This window comes from Neoarthrinium moseri (assembly GCF_022829205.1).
Source record: "Neoarthrinium moseri strain CBS 164.80 chromosome Unknown scaffold26_Wmoseri_CBS_16480, whole genome shotgun sequence".
Taxonomy (NCBI): domain Eukaryota; kingdom Fungi; phylum Ascomycota; class Sordariomycetes; order Amphisphaeriales; family Apiosporaceae; genus Neoarthrinium; species Neoarthrinium moseri.
Genome location: NW_026055140.1, coordinates 321,978 through 346,081, shown reverse-complemented (window position 1 = coordinate 346,081; position 24,104 = coordinate 321,978). Strand labels below are relative to the sequence as shown.

The 24,104-nt window shown below is 50.4% G+C and overlaps 9 protein-coding genes across 9 annotated transcripts; 4 read left to right on the top strand and 5 right to left on the bottom strand.

The window, feature by feature from the left end:
- Window positions 1–552: 552 nt before the first annotated feature.
- Window positions 553–2,642, bottom strand: JN550_007093 (uncharacterized protein; the record flags this gene model as incomplete). Its single annotated transcript, XM_049318906.1, has 7 exons — window positions 553–644; window positions 703–820; window positions 1,461–1,645; window positions 1,714–2,138; window positions 2,199–2,284; window positions 2,348–2,501; window positions 2,548–2,642. The coding sequence occupies 7 exons, from the start codon at window positions 2,640–2,642 to the stop codon at window positions 553–555; spliced, it is 1,155 nt and encodes a 384-aa protein (XP_049170988.1).
- A 1,147-nt stretch (window positions 2,643–3,789) lies between these two features.
- Window positions 3,790–5,043, bottom strand: JN550_007092 (uncharacterized protein; the record flags this gene model as incomplete). Its single annotated transcript, XM_049318904.1, has 1 exon — window positions 3,790–5,043. The coding sequence occupies one exon, from the start codon at window positions 5,041–5,043 to the stop codon at window positions 3,790–3,792; it is 1,254 nt and encodes a 417-aa protein (XP_049170987.1).
- Window positions 5,044–5,439: 396 nt separating this feature from the next.
- On the bottom strand, window positions 5,440–6,861 carry JN550_007091 (uncharacterized protein; the record flags this gene model as incomplete). Its single annotated transcript, XM_049318903.1, has 7 exons — window positions 5,440–5,470; window positions 5,526–5,610; window positions 5,664–5,800; window positions 5,855–5,918; window positions 5,969–6,337; window positions 6,390–6,680; window positions 6,741–6,861. 7 exons carry the CDS (start codon window positions 6,859–6,861, stop codon window positions 5,440–5,442), a joined length of 1,098 nt encoding a protein of 365 aa, XP_049170986.1.
- Window positions 6,862–8,801: 1,940 nt separating this feature from the next.
- On the top strand, window positions 8,802–11,248 carry JN550_007090 (uncharacterized protein; the record flags this gene model as incomplete). Its single annotated transcript, XM_049318902.1, has 4 exons — window positions 8,802–9,550; window positions 9,620–9,769; window positions 9,871–10,585; window positions 10,688–11,248. The coding sequence occupies 4 exons, from the start codon at window positions 8,802–8,804 to the stop codon at window positions 11,246–11,248; spliced, it is 2,175 nt and encodes a 724-aa protein (XP_049170985.1).
- A 1,072-nt stretch (window positions 11,249–12,320) lies between these two features.
- Window positions 12,321–14,309, top strand: JN550_007089 (uncharacterized protein; the record flags this gene model as incomplete). Its single annotated transcript, XM_049318901.1, has 6 exons — window positions 12,321–12,832; window positions 12,890–12,948; window positions 13,021–13,067; window positions 13,119–13,621; window positions 13,680–13,752; window positions 13,809–14,309. The coding sequence occupies 6 exons, from the start codon at window positions 12,321–12,323 to the stop codon at window positions 14,307–14,309; spliced, it is 1,695 nt and encodes a 564-aa protein (XP_049170984.1).
- Window positions 14,310–15,007: 698 nt separating this feature from the next.
- JN550_007088 (uncharacterized protein) lies at window positions 15,008–15,841 on the bottom strand (the record flags this gene model as incomplete). The annotated part of the gene is made up of 6 exons (XM_049318900.1): window positions 15,008–15,094; window positions 15,148–15,211; window positions 15,266–15,446; window positions 15,539–15,604; window positions 15,703–15,738; window positions 15,811–15,841. 6 exons carry the CDS (start codon window positions 15,839–15,841, stop codon window positions 15,008–15,010), a joined length of 465 nt encoding a protein of 154 aa, XP_049170983.1.
- An 839-nt stretch (window positions 15,842–16,680) lies between these two features.
- On the bottom strand, window positions 16,681–17,785 carry JN550_007087 (uncharacterized protein; the record flags this gene model as incomplete). The annotated part of the gene is made up of 2 exons (XM_049318899.1): window positions 16,681–17,348; window positions 17,404–17,785. 2 exons carry the CDS (start codon window positions 17,783–17,785, stop codon window positions 16,681–16,683), a joined length of 1,050 nt encoding a protein of 349 aa, XP_049170982.1.
- A 669-nt stretch (window positions 17,786–18,454) lies between these two features.
- On the top strand, window positions 18,455–19,582 carry JN550_007086 (uncharacterized protein; the record flags this gene model as incomplete). The annotated part of the gene is made up of 1 exon (XM_049318898.1): window positions 18,455–19,582. One exon carries the CDS (start codon window positions 18,455–18,457, stop codon window positions 19,580–19,582), a length of 1,128 nt encoding a protein of 375 aa, XP_049170981.1.
- A 1,776-nt stretch (window positions 19,583–21,358) lies between these two features.
- Window positions 21,359–22,609, top strand: JN550_007085 (uncharacterized protein; the record flags this gene model as incomplete). The annotated part of the gene is made up of 1 exon (XM_049318897.1): window positions 21,359–22,609. One exon carries the CDS (start codon window positions 21,359–21,361, stop codon window positions 22,607–22,609), a length of 1,251 nt encoding a protein of 416 aa, XP_049170980.1.
- Between the last annotated feature and the right edge of the window lie 1,495 nt (window positions 22,610–24,104).

The window sequence follows — 24,104 nt, the reverse complement described above, 5'->3', positions numbered from 1 at the left end:
TCTAAGGTAAAACACCATGCGGCTGTGAAGGGCTCGAGAGCTGTAACCCGCCGATTAGGTCTTTTCATAAGCTGAGTCCCTCGTGTAAATCCATGTTGTTTCTATGCATGCACCATGATCTATAGGCACCTGAAGAGTATGGACCATGATACAGTACTTCTTGTTTGAGAGAGTTTCACTAGCCATGACCGAGAAATCTTGCAACCCACCGGTCCGAGATTGCCAGATTCTGGCCTCCTGACTTCTGAAAGGCACTAGATTATGTTTAAGCTGCTATATCTGGTTCGCTTTCTGCTGATACGGAGGGTGTATTGCAAAATTCTTTTAGGGCACATCCCTTATAAGACACGTTACACTATGAATTCAACCTCGTCAATCAACATGCACGTGTTGTTACTCAGTATCACATAACAGAGCCCCCTTTTTTTTTTTTTTTTTTTTTTTCACATCGATTTTGTTGATCATTTTCCAGACTCTGTCTGTCGCCTAGCCCATACGAAACGCTGGTCCATCATATAGTGTGTCTTCTTTCCTGACTCTGCCTGCAATTTCCTACAGTGACAACGCAGGTCGAATGTTCTCTTTCTGGTGCATGGCAATCATCACCGGTATTGCCATCTGCAGTGGCATCTTGATAGTGCAAACTGTGATGATTCCTTGCGAACCATGTTCGGAGCGAAAGGACAGGGATCTGAAACTTACCAATCTCAAACACGGCCATGATCGTCTTGAACGTGTCCTTATTGAAGACATGCTCCGCAGCAGTAAGATTTGCAAGAGTCTCTGTCTCGGAATGAGCAATGTTGACGTTGGGATTTATCTAACCACTTGAGTGTGAAATGAGGCGTTGAGACGGCGCTCATGACTATCAAAGGCATAATGTGGGGTCAGGTATAATCAAGAGTTAATGCTGTGGTTGTATACGGAACCTTGTCCCTCTTTCCGCGATAATTTCAAAGTCATAACACGATTCACTAGGGATTTGCCTGAAATACCGGTGCAAGCATGATGCTTGACATCACCCTGGACAAGATTGACCAACGATTCAACGACCATAATGTCACTGGCAATGCACCCGTCAGATGCAATATATTAGTGATGAGACGATGCAGAGAAACCTAAAAGAACCGCAACCGCCTGGGCCAACTACCTTGACATAAGCCAGTCTATGGCGCTTGCAGTAATCAATCAATGGAAGAACCATTATCAGTGGACCTCGTCGAACCTGTTTCGTGGCTCAAGAAGTACATGCGGTATTATCCGCCTCAGAAACGATTAAACTGCAACACCCTGAGAAGCTTTCAAATGGTAAAAATTAGATAAAGTCGTGAAATATACTTCTAAATAGCTAGGCGGGAAGCTGATGTCTGGTCTACCAATATCTTCTCAGTACTCGAAGTCCACCTCTTTACCGACACCTCAATGTGGTATTATCACTGTATGTAGGTGGCACAGCTTACGTTACCCTGCAGATCCATGACATCCCCGATGGTGTAATTGGAAATAAGACCAACCATCCAAAGATTGTGATTCAGAGTGGTGACGTTTCCATCGTCTCCGAAATAGTCTGTGATCTCTGCGCCTGGATACTCGATGCCCTCGATCTGGAGCAGTTGTGCATTTGGGTAGTTGTCGCCACCAATTTCTAAGCCCAAAGTCAGTTAAGAAATGTGAACCTATTGACATAAGGCAAAAGAAAGAAATGCCACATACCAGTCAAACGAGTATCAAGGTCTTCCAATTGCCAGTTCCACCACAAGCGGTCAAGGTTGGCGTGATGAAGGAAGAAAATCGGGTCTGTCGGACTTGCTACTACATTTCCCATTTTCCCGCCAATACCGCCATGTCCAGCGTTGTGGAGAGAACCAGAATAACAATCGTTTGCATCGTCGTAGTTGCCAGTGTCGAGGCAGGTGTCAATTTGGTCCTGCGATGCGCCATCCTCAAATGTTTCGGCACGGAAATTGCGCGTTATACAGTCAGACATACCCACACCGTCGGCGTTGACATGAGAGGTATAGTTTGCGAATGGACCTGTCGAAATACAGGATCCGTCGCTATCCCCACCGAATCCAACCTCATTATCAAATATAACCGAGGCTGTCATGTTATCCACATCGGCGAGTTCATCCCAGTACCTGGTATTGACAGTCAGGATGAGTCCATGTAGACGTTGCCATGTTGGCTTGGGTTCTTACGGTTGAGCGCCAGAGTAGCCACACTCGTTCTGCAGCAGTATCTCATGTGCACGCACATACAATCGATGCCAGGGAAGGAATGCGCCCTGGAAAATAAGTCGTCTTTGTTATTAACCATCAACGCCATGTCGCCAATACACTCAACGTACCACATTGTGGATAACAGAAGCTTGGATAACGTGTGTATAGATGATCTCATCATATCGGTTCTCAGCCCACTCGGTGAATAACTGCGGCACCGAGTTCATTAGACAGAGTTCTGCCTGTATAAACTCTGATTTCTCGTCGTCCGTGAGAGATGACCTTTGCTACGTTAGCTCAGCTGTAGACTGGATCTATATCCACAAACCATGATTTTCGCTGATTCGAAGTGCAACCACCAAGAGCATCAACCATAGGCAAGACTGCGATTGCGAGCTTGATAGTGTACGAGAGAAGACCCATAATTTCGGACTAATGTGAAGATTTGGTCGTAGGAGGTAGTAAAAGTTTAAAGAATGATCAATACACGATGAAAGGGACAAATTCCTCGTCCGACTCTGGCCTTTAAATACACAATCCTGATGATTGTGTAACCGATGGTTGAACGCCAATCTCGCCCTTGACTTTGGCTGCGAGTATCCTGGTATGCATGCTGAGCTGGCCTAGGGTTGCCCCTTAATCTATCCACAGCACCGTTCCCCTCCAGGAGGAACTAGTAATATTTTGCAGTAAAGCCAGGAAGCCCTGCATATAATACTCCAGTGCATTCGTCGCAACTTACGTACTCAAAGCAATGTTTGACCCTGTCGAGTGGAGAGCCTTGGCAGCTCCAAGCTGAGTCAGAATATTATCAATCAGAGCACTGGCATAATAAGGTATCTTGAAACGCAGCATTGGTAAGGTTACAAATAATAACAGAGGTCGAAGTTGCAACTTTCGCCAATGTAAATAAAATTGTTACCATAGGCAAAAGTGTCTTAGCAGAATCCGTCATTTACTTCAGGATATAGTACTATACCTGACGATATTCTAAGATGAAGGTGAATATATTCTACAGAGACGGGCTGCCGTATACTCTAGGATTGGAGTCTAAATTGCATAATCCGACGCATTGTATTCAATCTTCAGACTTTGGTTTTGGGGAAGCTCTGCTGGTCAAGCCAGTACACAGTCGCCTGTACGGTTGCCAAGGCCCAATTCGTGTTGATTCCACGCTGACCCACTTGGCGCTGACGACGCTTGCATCGCTAGCAATCCCGCAACGCGCGGAGCCAGGCGGTTACATCGCGTGCGGAAATATTGAATAAGGCCTGCTTGGTAAGAATCTTTGTCACTCCGCAATGCTAGCTGCACGTTATATTGCTGATTGTACCCACATGAGGCCTACTAATCGGGTGGTACAGTTGACAAAAGCCTTTCAAGCGTTGGAGACTTATTCAGACCATGGCATTACATTTATGGATCCTAGTGGAGCCTCATATTCACCATTTCAGGTACAGTACGACTTCCAGTGTGTCACTCACTTGGGCAAGTCTTTACTTCAATATTTTATCAATCAACATTAATGTGGTTCCACTGGCTGAAGTGCAGGCATCAATTAATCGCAGTATTACGGAGTTGACCATTTCCTACCGTTCCAGAGACTACTGGTTGTCCACAGCCAATAATCTCGACCTTTCATGAGCCAGACCAGCCAACTCGGCAGCTGCCATCCCATGACCGCACCGACTCCTTTGCTCGTTCCAATCGGGACCAATTGCATCTCTCTTGTATCTTCTTTGAATGTTTTGTCACCTTCGATGACGATGTCTCTTAGGGCCGTGGCAAGCAGCAGGTCTCTTCTCAAGTTCGCACCGAGGACAGGGACAGCGTCCAGGATGTTGTGCACAGCTGGCCTTGCCCATGATGAGGCGTCTCCTATTGCATAAATGCGAGGTCCGGCTTTGTCGACGCGTAGCGTTCCTGGCTCTGTCTTGACTCGGCCATCTGTACTAAGAAGAGACCTATCAATGAACCCTGTATTCGGTACTGTGCCAAAGGCCGGTATATAGAGATCTGCTTCCAGGACATTTCCATTGTCAAGGGTTATCACTGCCTTTTTGGTGACATCCTTAGTACCTGCCGTTTCAGGGGCTACAGTCTTAATGGACGTCCCCTTGATCACCGACACACCGACCTCGGCGAGGTATCTCTCAGCTTTGTCCGCAATGCCTGAACGAAGTCGAGGGAGTATCTTCGAACTCGATGTAACAACACTGATCGGAACATTCGGAGCCTTCAGGTTGGAATCGAAGACGCCCGCTCTCCCATTCAAATATTCACCAAGTTCTCCAGCTACCTCGATACCACTTGGGCCTCCGCCGGCAATGACAATACTCTTTGCAAAGGTTAGAGCTTCCCGGAACGAAGCCCAGTCGGCTTTGAGCTTGCCTTCATTGCCGGTAAGGCCAAGAAGGGGGGAATGCGTCGATGCACCGGTGGCAATCACCACTGCGTGAAAGTTCAACGTCTCAACTGGCTCACTGTCGGCCAGGGAAATGCGAACAATTCGATTGGTATGATCTAGATCAGACACAGTTCCTCTGATGAACTGAAAATTCATACTTTGATACTGTAGGAACTGGTTTGGAATGTTTGCAAAAATCTTTTCGTGTGGAAGTAAACTGTCAGAAACCAATGCGCGAGGACAGGCTGGACGGCATAGCGCTTCCGAGGCTTTGCTGACGAGGATGACTTTGTAGGTTTCGGGCGTGGGGAGCTTGGGAATTACGTGTTTGAGGACGTAGTGGGCGATCGAGATTCCCCCATAGGAACCACCAAGGATAACGATGTTTCTTTGGGTAGAAGATCCAATTGCGGCCATTGTGCTTGTTTGCCTGAAATGAGTTGTCTTTTGTGCTGCGAGAAGCTCGATTGGATGCTGGAACAGTTGATATAGGCAGTGGCTCGGACGAGTCGGACTAACTCGGACCATCCACGGACCACTAACTCAGCATCCGAATTTGATCTAGGGAAAGGGTCTACCAATGTTCTTCAGCGCCATTCATGATTGTGTTGGTGCTAATAGGCTACAGCGATCCTTTCGTCCGAATTCACGCGCTATCAAACGGCACTCTGCTTACTGAACGCGAAGTCCGCCTCATTCGTGTGCAAGCAAGGACGCCAAACACAATGCATGATTACGGTTTCGATTATCGGTTATCTCAATATACACCATAGAAACATAGGTTACTATGCCTAACCCACCGCTGAACGGCAATCAAGGCAAGTTGAAGTCCACAACGATGCGCCTGTACCTCCATGTTAGCAGTCGAGAGCGAGGGTTCAATGCGCCGCTATACATACCCAGCAACTTGGCCATTCCTGAGTTTCTGAATCGACTCGTCGAATTTTGAAACCCCAACCACAGTCGGTTTGAGGTGGAGTTTTCCTGAGAGATGTTAGCTTCGGTGCTCGCTCAAAGGCGGCAAATTTCAACCGAACCTCTCTGTGCAAAGTCCAATGTAGCAGCGATATCTGCCAGGCCACTAACCAGCGTCCCTTTAATGGACTGGTTCCGGAAGCAGAGGCGTGTCGGGTCGATATCCATGTGAAACTTGTCCTTCGTCGGTAATCCGATGCTACGGCAACCTCCATTAGTAGCAGTTCGAAATGCAAAGCCCCAGAACACGTACCACATCACAACACCCCCAGCTCTAAGTCCCAGATAGTCGAGGGCTATGGGATATGACTGAATAGCTAACTTCCTGTGAGCAATGCATTATTCAGCGTGTGACGTATGACCTTACCCGTAATAAAAGCGCCGTGCGCACCACCACCAGTAATTTCCATCACTTTCGCTGGTGGATTCTCCACCTCTTTGAAATCGATAAATTCTTCCGCGCCCAATTCTTTTGCCAACTTCTGTCTTTCGTCTCCTGTATCCACAACAATCGGGCGCAAACCCATTGCGGCCGCAAGTTGGACGCCTTGAATCCCTACGCCTCCACCTCCTCCTGGGAAGCAAGCCCACTGTCCAGGCCGTAAGCCAGACTCCTTCAACGCAGTATATATCGTTGACGCAGAACACATGATGGGTCCAGCGACATAATCATCAACCCCATCTGGGATAATGGCCGTATACCTCTCGGGTGATTTTACGTATTGCTTGTAAGACCCTAAACAATCCATTAGGTCCGGCATATGTTGGACGCGCAATGATGGACTAACCGTCAATGTGTAGGCCTGTGAGAACTGCATTCAAACAGTATGTCTCTCTGCCATCTTGGCACTCCGAGCATGTATGGCAAATGTCTTGAATGGGCTTGTACCCCGCCCGCTGGCCAACCTTCAGGTTCTTGACTCGTTCGCCGACCTTCACGATTACTCCGGCTCCTTCATGCCCAGCGCACTGGGTCCCAAAGCTCGACATCAACGGGGTGTTCCAGTCATTGAGCATGAAGTGGACATCGGACATGCATAGCCCAGTCGCGTTCAGTTTTATAAGAACATCTTCTGGGCCTGGTGATACACAGTTCTGGTTGGTATATAGACCATCGAGACTGGGCTAGAAATGCTTACCAATGTCCGGCACGGGTACGTTCCTTACTTCAATATGAAAGTCAGGTCCTTCGTTAACCACGACCCCAGCAATACACTCCTTCGGAATATCGAACTCGGGGGTTTCTTTGATGTCGCCCATGGTTCTCGATGTTACAGGCGCAAAATTACCAGTTGGCAATATGGTGGAAAATAAATGACTTCTATGTGAGCGTCAACCAGAACAAGGGGACAGAGACATGACTCATGGGATCAGTCCTTTGACTACGTGCCGGTTGCCTTTATATGCGCCAACACGATCTGGGGTTCATGGCTCTCCTTGGCATGGAACGAATGCGGGGAAATGGAGAAGTCTAGGCGAATGTTTAGCACCCATGAGGAGAACTTCCTGCATATCTCGCCCCAAATCCGCGGGGAGCACGATCGGAGGCGTGGGGTAACGCCCAGCAAATGCCGTTGCTCAGCTGAAACTGGCAAATGCCTCGGTCTTTACGTGTGGCGCAGTAGGTGGACGCGAACATGAACTAACATCAACGCATGGCAATAGCGCTGCAGCGGGGAGAAAAGTTCCACCAGATCTTTAAAACAGACTCGTACTCGGGCTTGTTAATATTATCATGCCTTAGCCTGCAAAGGGAGAGCATAATGGCGCGAGATGTCGGGCATTTGACCTAGAAAGATGTTGCCAATATTATTTGTTTATCTACCGCTGAACTGTTGCATCTGTTCGATTGATGGACTGTCGACCAAAGTGGTAATGACATCACGAAGACGAAAGTGGAAGCATACCGAGGCCAGGGATAGAGATTCGATCTCTATCCTACTAGGCGCGGAAAAGGAGGCCCGAGATTTTGCCAGTGCAGGAAAGCGTGGAGTACTTGATGTAGCTTGCATGGTATTGTGCATCGCCCATTCCGCAGTCATATTGTGTGTTTCAGCTTACTATTTGCATCTAACGGTTTTGTGAAAAGCAATGACACAACTGTACTACACGTATAGAATTAAAATATTTTAATTATAGATTAATTACATTATTCCGATTAAGCACGTCGTTGTCACAAACTACGATTCAATTCTTGGAAGAATATGCCGACGCATAGAGTCGGTCACCAGGATAATCGAAAACGCTCACAACTTAACGTTCGTTGAATCATCATGAAGGGCCAGGTACTAGCCCAAGACTTCAACTATATGCCGCCTGTCCTGACTTGGGACAGTTGGGCTTCCTGCGGGAGAATGCCACGCTTTGTAGCGCATATCCAGTCTAGCAGGCCCTGCAGACCTTATTGGATGTGGAATATAGGGGGGTCGCGCGAGGGAGGGGGAGTTGTTCTCGATTAATTCAAATAGCCCGGATCCGACATACAGGCACCTGATGCCCCCACACGCTGGCTTGCATCTGACCTCAAAGCTACCACCAATTAAGAGCGGCGTTGGTGCACGCATACGGCAACCCGCTCTCTCTCTCGCAGTGATAAGGCTCTCCGGTTTTTAATAAACATCCAAACCTCCTATTTACCATACATCATCTTAACGGCCTCTAGCGCATCCGTGCACCCGCGATAAGGATGAGCCGGAAGTTCGGATGCGGTATATAGATCAAGGTTATGATCCATCGAATTCCTCTTCGCATGATAATGTGGCGAGGTTGACTTCCGGACCCCAATATACTTACTAAATAAAGCCAGCCAATTGTTCTTCGTGTGCTTCTGTTCTCCAATTCGAGTATATTGCAACGGAGTGGAGGCCAAATCCAGCCCTAATAAGGGTGCTAGATATATGAGATATATTTATCTGCGCAGCAGCTGAGTCGCCACCGAGGGTGTAATTGACCATCTACCCTGTCAACAGCCAATCAGCGAGACTTCTCCTCGGTGTGCAAACGCCAATTAACGCTGTGTAACCAAGATCAGCTCTAGGACTTCCTTTCTGACCTTCCATAGGACTTCAGGCAAACGTAAGGAGTCCAACAGGCTGCGTAACAGTCAATACAATAAATATCGCCTTACATTCTATGAAAACTCTTCAGTAAGAAACAAAGCTTTGATTCATGAAAATTGCGGAGCAGAAGCTTGACACGTAATGGATGCCAATGTCTATCTGGGTGTCTGGACCAATTGGTCTCGGGGCCAAGTCTTAGGTGCAACCCTGACCGTGACCAGAAGCTCTGGCAATCTAGTCATTGCATTCACCGCATTCTTCATCTCGTTTGTCGGCTCTCGTTTCTGGAGGATTCTCTGTTTCATCTCCCATCGAATCTATTCGACCGCTCAGCAACGTGATGTTATTCATCACCAGCGACAGGTGATCTTACGCAACTCCTCCTCTCCCGAGTCTGGGTTCATGGCTCTCGTACGCCTTCTCCACGCGTGGCGCAAAACATCGCTGAAGCGTCGGGCTGCACTACTCCCGCTAGCACTGCTTTCCCTACTCTCTTTATTGGCCTTCACAGTCGCTGGTGGCTTCTCGTCCTCCATCTCGTCAGCCATCGGCGACGAAGTTCTTCTCATACCCTCACGATGCGGAGTGACACTCCCAGGTGATGACGTAGATCAGATGGGGTATGGCACGGCATTGTCCGCTGAGAAGCTGAACAATGCCGTCAATTACGCCCAGCAATGTTATAACACTAGCAGTTCGGGAACATTGGAGTGTGGAAAATTTCGATCACCGCGCCTAGAGACACAAATGGTCAACATCAGCGCCAGCTGTCCTTTCAAAGATGGAACTTGTCGAAGTCAAAACGCCAACCTTAAACTCGACACTGGCTACATTGACAGCAATTTCCACCTGGGCCTTAACACTCCGATTGACCAAAGATTTGCACTAAGGTATATGCTTCACTGCGCACCAATTCAAACACAGAACTATACAGTTCATATCGCGCGAGACGGCGCTAGGTATGTGAGGTATCAGTATGGGACCTTGTTGGGAGGGTCACTAGAGAACATGACGCACTACGATTTCGTTTACGAAGCGGAGGATATTGAAACGCAGTATTCACATTTGCAATCGTCTTTTAAACTTGCAGGCGCAAATTTCAAAGTCAAGTAAGTTTATGTCCAAGCACAAAGACTCCACTCGAAACACTTCCGAGTGCTCAACGAAATCCGCCGAAGACGTGGCTAATCACAGCCTCGTGGATGCACAGTGCGCTGTCGTCATACACAGTTCAAGGCGTCCCTAAACCGCACGCACAATTCGCCCCAATTCAAAGCCTGCAACGCACTGATGGAGACCTGACGATTGTCTTCCTTTCGGGCAACAGTGTTCTCTTCGGCCAAGTAATGGATGATGAATGGTATCGTGCGACACGAAGGTTCGGGACCTTAGCGAGCTACGAGGTCGCTGGGGAGCGGCCTTCGTTCATCCCCGAAGAAGCAGCATCTCCTCTTGGGTGCGTGGAACAGTGGCAGTGGTGCAAAGGCATCCCCGGATCCGACTCAGACACTAGCACCACCTGTGGCCCGTTAGCCAGTAAGGACGATGCTCTAACTGGCGCCGCACACCTCTTTGGACTTGACCCTGGTTTCATGTACGCAGATAGGCCAGTATCCAACACTTCGCTTGGGACTACCCTCATCTGGCCGGGACTGATTCTCCGTGAAAGTGTCGCGGTCCTCAATGGGGTCATAACATATCTAGGGCCAAAGTCCCTACTTTCCCAGACGCGCCTCTTCACTGGTATACAGTGGCAGCTGCCGGCCAACCAGTGGCAGTTGGATGTCATCAACTGGTGGAGCACGACTCTGGCCCTTATCCAAGCTTCATTCGTCAATACCGCACTGGGTCCCTCCGATACGGTGTTTGATCCAATGCACTGGCCGCCCATCAATGAATATGAGACAAATATGTGCGAGAGCCAGGTAAGATTCTGGATCTCTTCTTTTCCCTCTTTATCCCAAACTCATAGTAGTACGAAAAGCCAATGAAGTCTGTCTGTTCATAAACCCTGACAAGTCTTCCAGACAATACGAAGTAGGGTACATACTTCTTTCAGCTTGTTCGGTCTGTGCTTCGTTTTCATCACTGGGAGCCTCATCGTGGCCATTTCGTACGGACTGGAACCCGTCCTGATGCTGCTTCACAGGCGATTCAAGTATCAGCAGTACGCGCAGCTAGAATGGGTGAGCGATGCCAGTCTGCAGTTGCACCGGATGGCACACGAAGAGAATGGGATAAAGACATGGTCACGCTGTACGGACACGGTCCCGACCGTCGAACCTGAAATTTTCCTGGCAAACCTGGACATTACTGACTTAGAGCATCCAATATTGTCGCACCATGTAGCCCTGGATTTTGAAACCAAGGTTGACAATACATCCCCGACCTCAGACGCAGAGCATCTGGCCCCCAACAGTCAAATAGGTTCGACCCAGGATTTGGACAGTGAAGTTACCGAGCATGATATTCCGGGAGAGCTAGAAATAGCTCCTCATACTCCAATGACTGCTCGAACGGAGCCGGAGGGCCGGCCAGGTCCAGCGCCCGAAGAGACCGGAACAATGCTGGCAAAATTTGGCTCATGACTCCATTACATGCAGAATCAATGCATAGTTCAAAACAAAACAGAAAACTATTAAACATGGAATAAATATTAGATAGAGACTTAAACCAGTTCGTAGGAAGCTAGTAAATATAGAGCCTTCATTCTGCTCCAACTGTTGCCCCCTTCCTTGCCTAGAGCGAAACGCAATATATCACTTCGTTGGTCGGTTTTTACGACATCACCATAGGCCTTGATAGCCATTCGCCATAGGAATATCTCATCATGAAACCAACCAATTCCCTGACCTTGGATGGTTAAACATTATACACGCTCCATACTCGCTCTGATGTACATGCACGTCGTGATACTGGTGTTGAACTGGCGTTCTTTAAAGACCAGCTGTTGAGTCTGATGCAACCTCGGCCCACTACTATGAGCAGAGTAGATACAAAGTCAAGCTTTCCTTCGGATAGCATTTACGATGCCCTGTTTCTGTATTTACATTAAGTGTACTCGCTGAAATACATGGTTGATAAATCAGCAGAATCAACGAGAACCTTAAAAATACCATAGTCTGGTAGACCGCTTAACAGGCTTGTTAAGAGCGCTATGTAAATGCTTACTTAAATAACACTTCGATATACACTTACGCTGCGACGCTTATTAAACTTTAAGAAAAAAATAATTAGAACAAGAGGGTGACAGTCAACCGTTACGAAATCAAGCACCAGTCCATCGATAACCGGCCCGTACGTTAAAAGGCCCAATGTGGACACATAGTCGGGTCGGCTAACCGCCAAGACCGCTGCGAAAGTCGACGAGCCGCCCACGGGGCCCGGGTCCGGTGCCGGCCGACGCTACTGCACAATCCTTGGGCAATCAGATCACGCGGGGCAGGTTTCTGGTAGGCCCTGGACCAAAAAAAAGACGCGCTCCCAGATTTCCCCCGAACTCTAAAACAACTCTATAATTGCTCTATTAACACCTGCTGCTCACTGTATAATGCACAGCTATAGTCGTTTTACTTTCATAAACACTGGAATGTCCTAGCGATCTCAAGGTCTCTCCATGGATCTGAAGCTGCTGGCCGCGAGTCGGGAACTACGAACCAGATGGCGGAGGAGAAAAAGGAGGGGCTGTCCAGGCTGGGGATCTTCGCCGTCTCATCACCCGAAGATGTGCAGGACTTGTCCGACCTGACGGAGGAGACCGATAGCGAGGACGATTCATCCAAGGTATTCACCGTTCGGCGTGGGATGCTGATGGCGAGTTTGTATCTGGCTCTGTATCTCCCAACGCTCAACCAGACCATCGTCTCAACTGCGCTCCCCAAGATCTTATCCGAGATCAATGTCCATGGATCCGACATTGGATACACATGGATAGGATCCGCCTATGCCCTGGCGCAGGCCATGATGTTGCCCCTGTTCGGGAAGTTGGCTAGGACTCCTGGGAGAAAATGGGCACTCCTTGTTGCCATGTCCGTTTTCATGCTGGGAAGTGCTTTGTGCGGTGCATCGGGCAACATTGAAATGATGCTGGCATCGAGAACGATCCAGGGCCTTGGAGCCGGCGGTGTTAGTGGTTTGTGCTTTGTTCTTGTGATGGAGTTGGTGCGGGTGAGGTTAGTACCAATATTCAGTCTTTCTCCTTGCTATAGTTATGCTGAGAGTGGTATTAGGGGCGTTGGGAAATACAGTGAGCTTATCGCAGCTGCATGGGCCATCGTAGCAGCCATAGGTATTATTCAAGGATTTCCTTCTTGGTCCCTATTGTTGATGGGAATATACTGATCTGACATACCGTTCACAGGGCCTTTCCTCGGTGGTACCCTTTCAGAGAAGGCGAATTGGCGTTGGGTAAACCTATTTCTGCATAGAGTCACCGACGCGTAACTAACTTCGCCCCAGTGCTTCTTCATGAACGTACCAATAAGCGTCATATGCGCCATTACCATCTGGGTGTTACTGCCAAGCGTTCATACTGATCCCGGCTTTCGTCGAGCTTTCAGAGCTTTTGACCTATGTGGTGTCATGATCATCGGAGTGGGAAAGGTGTTGGTCACGCTTGGGTTTCAGTGGGCCATACAGAACGAGTCGTGGACCTCGCCGGAGGTTCTAACGACTCTGCTCGCGGGCGCTGGAGCCCTCGGAGCATTCGTGCCCGTGGAAATGTCTGCTTCCTCGCCAGTCGTCCCCTTCAGTTTCCTAAAGCACAGAACTAGGGTCGGCTCATACGTGTCCACCTTCTTCCATTCGATCGCATTCTCCGGACTCAACTACTGGCTGCCGCTGTACTTCCAAGCTGTCAAGCAGCAGTCTGCTTCTGAGAGTGGAATAAGCATGCTGGCGTGGACTCTTTCCTTCGCGATCATAAGCGCGGCGGCTGGATTTGTAATTATTGCCATGAAACGGTAAGTATTGTCATGATTGGACGTTCTTAGAGACTTGAAAGCTTATCAGGCTACCTAGATATTTGGAGATCATTTGGTCAGGATTCATCCTCGCTTGCATCGCGTGTGCTCTTTTGACGATACTGAATCCGGTAAGTCCTAAGTTAACACCAAAATCCTTCTGAATTTGCCTGTTGATAATTTACAGCAAACTCCGATGGCTATCGTGGCAGTGTTACTAGCCGTTGCTGGCACTGGCTTCGGGCCTAACTTCAACTCTCCCCTCATCCCGATCCATGCGTCGTTCGATATCTCTTTGGAGAACTACGAGTCGATATTAATGCAGTCGACCGAGGCATACACATTCCTGAGGTCCTTAGGATCAAGTATCGGGATCAGCGCCAGCGGACTGGTCTTTTTTGAAGATCTCGCTCAGCACCAGCTACCGACCCTGAGTGTCTTCAACATGACGCAGGCCATCGAGAATGCCCACAATCTGACACTAGTGGAAGAAAGCGCCAATGTGGAGGTGTTGCATGGGGCAATGCAGCATGTCTTCATTCAAGTATGCGTCGTGATGGGCATCGGGCTATCCCTTAGCTTCCTGATCCGCCGGCACCCGTTCACGAGCAACACAGAAGGTGATGAGGAAGATGACGGTATACGCGGTACGCCACGCGTAGACTCATTTGGCATTGAAGACGGTTGAGGTATGAAGGGATCGATGGTACCTCCACATCATGCAAGAACCTTCCACTTTGACAAGGGCTTTGTGCCACCGAGGTGTCAACGCTTTCAAGCCCAACCAGGCATTGGGCACAGCAACATTCACCTTCAGCTCAGTTGAGGGGCCACTCCCCATCTACTGTGCAATGTCCTTCGCAGTTTAACGCTGAAAGATCGGTGGAAACCGCCACCCAAGGGGTGGAAGGAGTCGAGCTGCATAACCAGGAATTAGATGTTCAACGGTCGCGAGTGATGAAAGGTCTGAGACAACAACCCTGGGATGCCAGGCATAGGATGGCGGGTCTGACTTTACCGCCGACCGTGTGCCTAGGTGCTGGCATTGCGCAGTATTGCCGCATATTGCATGTGGCAGCTAGAGTTCTATGCACAGCGGATGCGTTTGATGCAAGAGCTGCAGAAGAGCCGCAGTATTGACTTGTTGATCTACAACGTTCTGTGGCACAATTGTCTGGTTGAGCATGTTGGCCTTTTCAGGGTATTTGAGAGATGGGTCGCTGGCCGGATCATTCACTTGGCGCTAGAATGCACGAGCATCACAGGCGTATGAGGCATAAGCATACAAATGATGATGAGATGTTTGATAGTGCTACATGTCTCATAGGAGAGGTAATTTCCGATCGCGCTAGAGAACCAGAATCCCGTGTATCATAAGTGGTACAATCAATGCCTCTCACCCTTCTGGCCCGTGACTGGGCATACAGCACCAGCCTCGGCAGCGTCAACCGACGGGTGCTGCGAAACCTTGTCCTACGGGTCGTGTCAGTAACCAGGCCCGTGGAGTTGGTTGACATAGTCTCTACCTTATGGTGCCCGACAGTAGCTTTGGTTACAGGGCATACATCACCCGGGCTCGCCTTTGCGGTGCTGCAAGAAAAGTTAGGATGGTGGTCATGCCATTTGCGATAGTTTGCGTCGTACCTGGGGTGATCGGGCGGGAGTACCGTCGTCGCTGTTCCGACCACGGGGCAGATCTCATCGTCCATAGCCTGGCTCTTGGGCTGGCTGACGGTCTTGCTCAGAACTGGGCATTTCTGGGCATCCGCATGGCTCGCATCGGGGTGGTCCTTGGGTAGGGGAACCGAGGGGTGCTGGTGGAGGTCTGGTCCTTGACGTCAACTTTTGCCCGGCTCCATGTCTCGCCCTCTCTATATCTCTCGATATGATCCCTCTATATGACGCAGAAGTACTAACTGTGGTGGTGGTCGGACTTGGCACCGACTACTGGACAGGTCTGTCCCGGCTTCGAGAGGTCAATGTCTGGAGTGCAACGGTCAGCGCTTCGCTGTCGCAGAAGGGGAACGGAGCATCGAGTTGTTGTTCGATCCGTTCGCAGGTGTTTGATCGGTCGTACGTACCCGGGTGGGACGGGGGAAGAGTGCTGTTGGTCGTGCCTGTAGAGTGTTAGTGAACTTCACCGCCGCCAGCAGGAAAGATGGATTGATGTCTGGGTCAAGGAAGCTCACCAACGACGGGACAAGCAGCTGCGGACGCCATAATGATCAATGTCTCGCGATGGAATCGAAGGCTTGAATTTCGCTCGTGTGAATAACTCGGTCGGCTTGAAGTGCTGTTCTTGTAACGTTGATGTTGGATCTGAAAGGGCAGGTTTGGTCCTAGTGTCGGTCGACCCCTCAGCAAGATATACGTAGAAGTGTGTAAGCAGTCTTAGCGTAGAACTCTCGCGGCGAAAGGCTGAATGATAAAGAAGAAGACTTGGGAGCTGTCTTTGTCCACGGCGACAATCCAACAACCCAACTTGGTCACTTGACCGCCCGGGAGACGACAATGCGTACTGGGCGATCGAGGCTGATTTCGTACAGCCCTGCCCTGGAATGCCCGGGCCCCAAGCCCCCAGGCCAGCCAGGCTGCCCGGTCTGCCAGCAAGCTAGGACCCCTTTGCCCCTCTTCAGCAAAAGCTCACCGTCGTCGACTGGCCAGCTAAGAATCGACAGATGATCGCCGGCGGGCTGCTGGCCTTAGTGCCGATTTACGTCATGGCTCATGCAGTGCTTATTGGAAGCTCGCTGATTGGCTGCGCTTAATTGTGCCGCTGACCGAAAATAGCAGCAAGGGTTGTTTTATGTCTGGTTTATGCTTCCCTAGTACATGCTCTGTGCATGCGCACACCTCGCTCGCAATACATGTTCTAACATCCCAGGGCGTCTTCCCGTGACTACGACAAGCTACGGTAATGTAATACTGAGCACCAGCCTGTTGGCCACGAGAGATGTCAGGAGTTTCTCGGTTTCCCTGCGCTTTGCTGTTCATTACTGCATCGATTCACTTCACCAAATATCCCCCACTGGGTAGTTTTGCTGCCCACACATCCACATTCACTCCGTAAACACTTTGCCGGATCCCGCGATTTCCAGCGCATCACACGTGTGCTTCCAGACCTTCATCTTCATTTCATCCTTGTTGAACTTGCTGTAAGCAGCTGTGTTCACGATCCCCTCTCCGTTTGCGCGAATTGCATACGCGCCACTACCCTCCCTTCCATCGGTGCCGGGCACAACATCTGGCAGCTTTCTAGACCAGTCGACCGGCCGAGGGGGATAGCGACTGGAAGCCAGAGACAGGATCCTGGTGCCGCACTCATCGGGCGGTGTGGTAATCCACCGCCCGAAGATGGGTAGTACAACCCAATTTGTCAGGATTCGCAGCCATGCAGGAATCTCCGGGTTCTGAAAGCCAGGCCCCACTACAAGCCCCGGGAAGGCGTGTATCAGACGGAGACTCTCTGGATGCTTTTCAGACAAGGCCTCCATGAATAGTGTGTGCATGTAAACGATGTGTGATCGCGCCTGCACGTAGCTATATTTCGACAGATTCCGGAGCGACAGGTCGTCGGGGTAGAGTTTGCCCTCCAACCCGGCAGCGTATACCGAAACCACGGTTGCAGGTAGGGTCGACTTCAAGAGCAGCGGGAGAAGCTCCATGACTGCCTTCATACGAGAATAGTACATGAGGGACATTGTCCCGTCGATGCCCTCCGTTGTGTCTGTTAAGAACAGTAAGTAAACCGATACCAATGCGTCCATGCCAAGTAACCCTACCTTTTCGAGGAATGAAGATAGGCCCTCCTTGGCAGAGCAGGAGGTAGTCGATTCGCGGATCCTGGGTCTCTTCTTCAATCTTGATAATCTCTTCACATGCTGAACCAATGTCTTGTATTAAGGAGAGATCGCTGGCCTTGATGAACTTGTATTGGCCTTGCGCATAAATATCTCGGCATTCAGATATAACGTTTTCCGTGGCTGCGGCATTCCTTCCCACGAGATAGGCTCGGAAACCTTTACCGTCTCTCGAACTGAGCTCTGCCAGTGTTCGAAGAGTATTCCGTGCTATCGTTGAGGTTGAGCCAAATATGACAAGAACAATGGGTTGGCTGCGCACCACGGCAGCCGTCGATTTGCGAACCTCACCGAGCGGTGCCATCGTCTAGAGCAAAAGACAGTCTGAAGAGACAAAATCAAAAATGAAGTTTCACGTCGTTCACATATATTTACATGGGCCCAACCCTTATTTATAGTTCTGGATAACCGTGATACGACTACCAATGTGCATGATGGAAATTGCATGAAGCAAAAGTGGATCTTCCCGTCCTCTTTGCTCAATCGTGATTGGACGTACCATCGTCGGCAGATCGTATATCGTACAGACGGCTCCTTCGGGATTAGTGGGGGAGCTGCGGACACTACTGAAGTCATCACTCTCTGGGGCGTTTGGGACTCGGATCCGTCGTCTTATCACCGCTTCCCCGAAGCAACTTCCTAGAGTGCCACTTGCCGGGCAGCGTGGCATTGAAATACCTATAGTCTCTGTGGTACTACCTCTGCCGGCATGCCGGCGCGCCACAGGCCGAAGCTGACTGTTGACGCCCCGAGGTATATAGCCCCACATGCCACATGGCACAGAGGCGGTTCCATACGAAAAGCCGCCAGGGCTGCATCCAGTGCAAGAAGAATCGGACAAAAGTACGCTTTAGGATACATCCTTTCCACCGTGCTTCTGGGTATATACTAAAGATTACCGCAGTGTGATGAGAAGAAGCCGAAATGCGGGCGTTGCCAGAGGATTGGGGCGGCATGCTCCCTTGCTGAGCAGATGGACCAGTGGACATTTGTCCCTGGCGGTACAGAAGCACCTGGAAAACCAGTCACCACCATCACTGGCCCGGCCTTGAGTAAGTCGGTCCAGGCTGAGGAGATTTCAACGGCCATGGCTGTGCGCAGCCGGGCCGACGAACAGCAAATGGGACTACGTACGAACCTTGAGCTGGGCCATGCAATGCAGTCGCGCATAGACAGACCCCTCTTCAGCAATTCCGAGAGGGAGCAGCTGAGACTGATGAACCACTACTGCCTCCACGTTTCGGGGTCTATATCTAGCATGTTCACGCCTCAGACACCTTCGCTCTGGACGGAATGGATCACCGGCTTGGCTTTCGAGAACGACTACCTATTGCACTGCATCTTGAGCATCAGTGCACTACATATGGCCCTGAAGAGCGCTGCTCCGAGAGATCAGATGGTGATCGCCAGCCGCCACCATGGACTCGGGATTACCCTCTTCCAGCCATACCTTGCCAATCCTGCGCTTGGAGACTACGACTCGGCGCTCACCTTTTCCTACTGCGTTACCCTCTATGCCTTCGGCATCCATTTCCTGTATCGCCTCGACACGAATCTGATTTCTACATTCATTGACATCATGTTTCTCATTCACGGGTGTAGGGCACTGGTCGCCTCAAGTATGGAAGAGAGAAGGACTAGCCGATGGGTGGAGCTAATCTTGGCTAAACCCGATGTTCCCCAGCAACTACCAGAGGAGGTAGAAGATATGCTGTGTAAACTTTTAGAGCACACTGCTTCAATCGACTCACAGGTACTGAAGGGAATGTATGTCTCGGCCCTTGATGCCCTGAGACTCAATCACGCGATTGCAATCTCATATGGGCATTCTCTCAAGACAGTTGCAACGTTTGCAGTCATGAGCCCGGCCGGGTTCTGGCCGCGAGCCCGCCAGGGAGAAGCCTTGGCGCTTGCCATTCTGGCCAACTATGCGGTGATTTTGCATAGCTATCGAGGGAGTATTTGGATACAAGGATGGGCCAAGGCTGTTGTAGACGCTGTCCGTCAAGCGCTACCACATGAGTGGCATAGTTGTATTTCATGGGCCATTGCAGAAACAAACAACAGTCGCGGGACGGCTGAAATCATGGCGCTTGGGTGATCAGGAAGTTCGGTGCTTGTTCTGAATAATATTACCTGAACTTGATTCACGGTGGCCCATCCTCTATAGATGGAATTATCTGAGCAGCAAGGTTTCTATATATTCTATGTTGTACATACATCTTACATCAAGGACACAATCGAAACCGACGCCTCATCGAAGCCGTCCAGCATCAACGGGATCACATAGTAAAATTTGACAGTATACCATTGCCCCTGGCGGGATTATTCCTGTAGTACTCCCCGAATACCATCGGAGAACAGTAGTCTCGCGTAGAGGACGTGGAACCAGGTGATCCAACCTCCTAGGATTGGCCTGCCAGTCCTAGGATCGCAGCTGACATGAGAGCACATGATGACTGCCATTTCCTCCTCTTCGCCAGATGGAGTCTCTGCTGTGGAACGAGTAACTTCAAATCGATGGGAGGCTGCCACACGAACGCTGTCCCCTCGGAACGCCCATTCGATGAACGGATGCGATGGCGGGGAATACAGGGAAGAGACAGGCGGCGTGCTCGCTTTTCCCTGCGTACGACTGGAACTTGAGTCCAATACCAAAAAGGTTCCGAAGAATAAGGATCCAACCGGCGGTGTCGACGTGGTTGGCATCAAAGACAAGTCCCAGGAACTAGGTTGTATAGCAAAGCCTGACTCCGGTGATGCGGCGGAACCATTCAGAGCCACTTCGATTTCTGTCAGTTTAGTTGGTCAGCATACGACTTTATTTCACAAGAATCCTGCTTCGCACGTCACACGTCACCTACCTGTTGCACTTAGCAGTGACAAACGGGGCCCATAAAGCAGCCACCTCTCCGGAGTAAACGCCGGCCCGCTGAAGAACCCCCGGCTGAACCTAGCTAGGATCTCGTCGTCTGTGATACCGCTTTTCAAGGTCCGCATTGGGATTGAAGTGCTATAAGTTTCCTGCAGAGCACCATCCAGGCTGAGGCTCGGCAGTATGCGAGCGAATGACTGCTTGTGCCCAGGTCTGGCACGGGGTTCGAATCTAGCTGGATGGAAGTGCTTTGATGCTTCGTGGAAGAGGACCGCTGCTCCAACTGTGGCGATGGCAGCGGCACTCCATTTCAAAGTGGGTAAAGACATAGCCAAGAGATAACGCATACGACTCTGTAACGCAAATGTCAAGTATTATTGAAGACTGATGGCTGAACGCTCATTATCAACAGTTTCCTCAAGCAAACATTACCGGTCCGTCCTGTGTGGGTACTAAACTAGTTGCGTACACCGATGGATCCTGATGACTCAGATCGGGTGAATGCGGGTAGATTTTGTCAGCATAATCACGGCGTCGTTGCGCAAAAATAACCAGGACTACATCACGAGGCACAAGACTATCGTCAATAGTCGAGTGCTTCATGTCAGTTTGCATGAGGCTTACACGTCTGCTGCCAAGAAGCTCCTTTACGGGGGTGGTAGCACAATACCCAACACAAACTGTCTTTATGCATGCATTATTTTGCAGCAACTCACGACACGTGGAAAGGAGAACTGCGCATGAATGCGGTAGTATACCATGGTTAAGCACCATACATGATGCATCCCGAATTGATACCTACATATAGGGCGTCATGTTGCGATGTGCCAGCAGCATTGCATGCTATGCGGGGAACCATGATCGTGTATTCTGCCGCGCATAGACGTCATCACGATGACAGTCAATATGTACAGCAACATGGCTTCAATCAACGGTCACTCATTGAAATCAGCGCTTATCCCATGCATGATGAGACCCCCTCTCGTAACACTATATCACATCATGAATCGGATCACTATCCTTGTATTCATCGCAGGTGCAGCTGCACAGGGCTTTCCCTCCACATGCCCACAGGGGCTGCCTCAGAACCCCAACGCGACGATCGGAGTATGTCCAACCGATTTCACCCTCATTGGACCTGAGCTGGAAGCCATTCACGAAAGTAAGAATGCGCCGACTGGGTTCGCGGTGGACCGTGATCTGAACATCTACCTCACCTATCCGCGGAATTTCGGAGCAACGCCGGTGAATGTGGCCAAGGCGACTGGTTTCGCATCCGAGGAGCCCTGGCCCAACGCCGCGATTCAGAACTGCACCGTAGGCCAAGACCCTGCGGAGTGCTTCATCAATGTGCAGAACGTGGTGCTCGATGCACTCGGCCAGCTGTGGGTCCTTGACTCGGGGATTCCGCCAGGAGCCAAGACGGCAGTGTCCCGGGGCGCCAAGGTTGTCGCTTTCAGTCAGGCGGGGCTGTCGATTCGGAACTATGTGATCCCCGATGACTTCTTCTTCGACAACATGAACGCTAACGACCTGAGAATCAATAACACGCTAGGGGCGGGCGGATATGCGTTTATCACGGATGCGTCGGCCTCAGGTTCGCTGCTTGCCATCAATCTGGATGACGGGGCGGTTACGAGGAGACTGCACAACACAACAGTGACGAAGGCCGATCCCAAATTTGTTGGTTCATATAACGGTGAGCCATTATATGCCTGGAATGGCACCAAAAAGTCGTACGCGACAACGGGCGCCGATGGTATCGCACTGGCTTCTGGGAACCTGTATTGGGGCGTTCTGGCGTCTCGCCGATACTATTTTATATCCCAGGAGACGTTGATTAACAGCTCATTGTCCGACGAAGGGATGCTATCTGCGGTCCAGGATCCCGGAGAGCTTGGCTCGGAGCAGGCGGGGTTCTCAGCTGATGATCGCGGACGAGTCTATATGCTTGCCAGCGAACAGAATGCGATCTACTACGTCGACACCCAGCAGAGTGAGGTCTCCGAAGAGATCAACGGAACGCCGCCTGGTGGAACGGGCCCTGTTCCCACGGAGAACTATTTCGTGAAAACATTGGTGAGAAGCGGGCTCATTCAGCATGCCGATTCAGCGGCTGTACTGGACGGCTGGCTATATTTCTGTACTAACCAGCTGGAGCTGAGCCCCATAAGACAGTACAAGAATGTCGACGCGAGGAAAGGTCCGTTTCGGAGCTACAGGACGTGGATCGGGAGAGGGCCTGCGGTATAATGGGCACTGACTACTGGGCGTCAGGAACATGAGCTGTGGTGCTGGAACCGTTCCGCGTTGTGGACTTCGTCTAGCGCTGTCATTAAGCCCACCTCAACTTGGTATTCGAGTGACCGTTCTTGGCTTTTTTTCCCCCATGTGTGCTGCCAAAGAATGTTTGAGTCTGCCATGCCAGCAACAGCGAACTTAGCGCTGGGTAGGCCCATGGAGCGGAATCTCCACAGGGGATTTCCTGGCCAAACCTTACGAATCCTGGCCTAAAGAAATTCCCCAAAACCGCCTACGATTCTCCAGCTTCTCCACGATTGCGGGGTTACCAAATTAGTTCCACAACTAGAGTTAGCAATCGTCGCCCTCTTCGGTTCGCGGAATCGGGAGTTTTCTTGTCGAGATTGCGAGGAGAAGGGGGTTTCCAGTGACTGGAGATTTGCAAATTGTGAAGAAGCGATCGCCCTTTCAAGCGTGCTTGGCTGTATTCTGACTCGTGAATGTATTCGAGCGAGAGAGTGAGCAAACGCCAATGCGGGGATATAAGCTTCCACAACCTGTCCAAGTAAAGCCTGGGAATCGCAACTCCGAACCACAACCTGGACATACGGAGTGAAACAACTGACAAGGGAGACAGGCCGTATCGGCTTGAAGTTGCCTTAGGTTGGTATGGAACCTTGGGGATTCTGTTATTTCCGGGCCATAGACATGCAAGCTGGCCAGGTTGATATGATCAACAGCAGCGCAAGTGCGCTAGAAAGAACCTCTCCAGAGGCCAAGACGGCTCGCCCCGCGGACTATCATCGACGGAAGGCTTGTTCGGCAATTGTAGCGCGCAAGCCACGACGAGCATGAGGCGGCATAACGCGTCTGCAGAGAGTCGTCTTGTAGCAGACAGCGCAAATCGATATCAATATTTTGTGCGACAACGCCCAATCTCACGGGGTCCCTGCTTGAGATCGTTACTAATCCTACCTCAAGCATGAGGGCTCTACCATGCAACTTGGAACTCTGTCTCTCGGAGACTTGTTTGGCATGTGTCTTCCCGCTCTCTTCTGCAGCCTGTGCTGTACGGCATTGATAGTGGTGCCCACAGGCGACCTAAGCCGTTTCCTTACTCAGATCGGCCGTGAAGCTTTCCCATCAGAGATTCCATGACTTGAAAGACCTCTGCATGAATACCACCGTCACTGTGACGCGGCCAGGATGATCTGCGCCAAGTCGTAGCCACAAGATAAACGATACCCGAGGTGCCGGAGTCGGGAAGATGGCCAGGCACTAAGGGACCACGTTACCCCGGGTTGGAAGAGATAGTAGAGTGGTGGAGGGAAGTCTATCATCGAAGGAACGGAATGCCAGCCATTCGGATGAGACGCGAGGCAAATTGCTAGCACCTACACTAAGTGACTTACGCTTTTTCCGGGTTTGGAAAGCCAGAAGTGGCGATAACGGGAGCACGACTCTGCGGAGATTGTTCTGGGTCCCTTCCTACGGAGTACGGGGACAT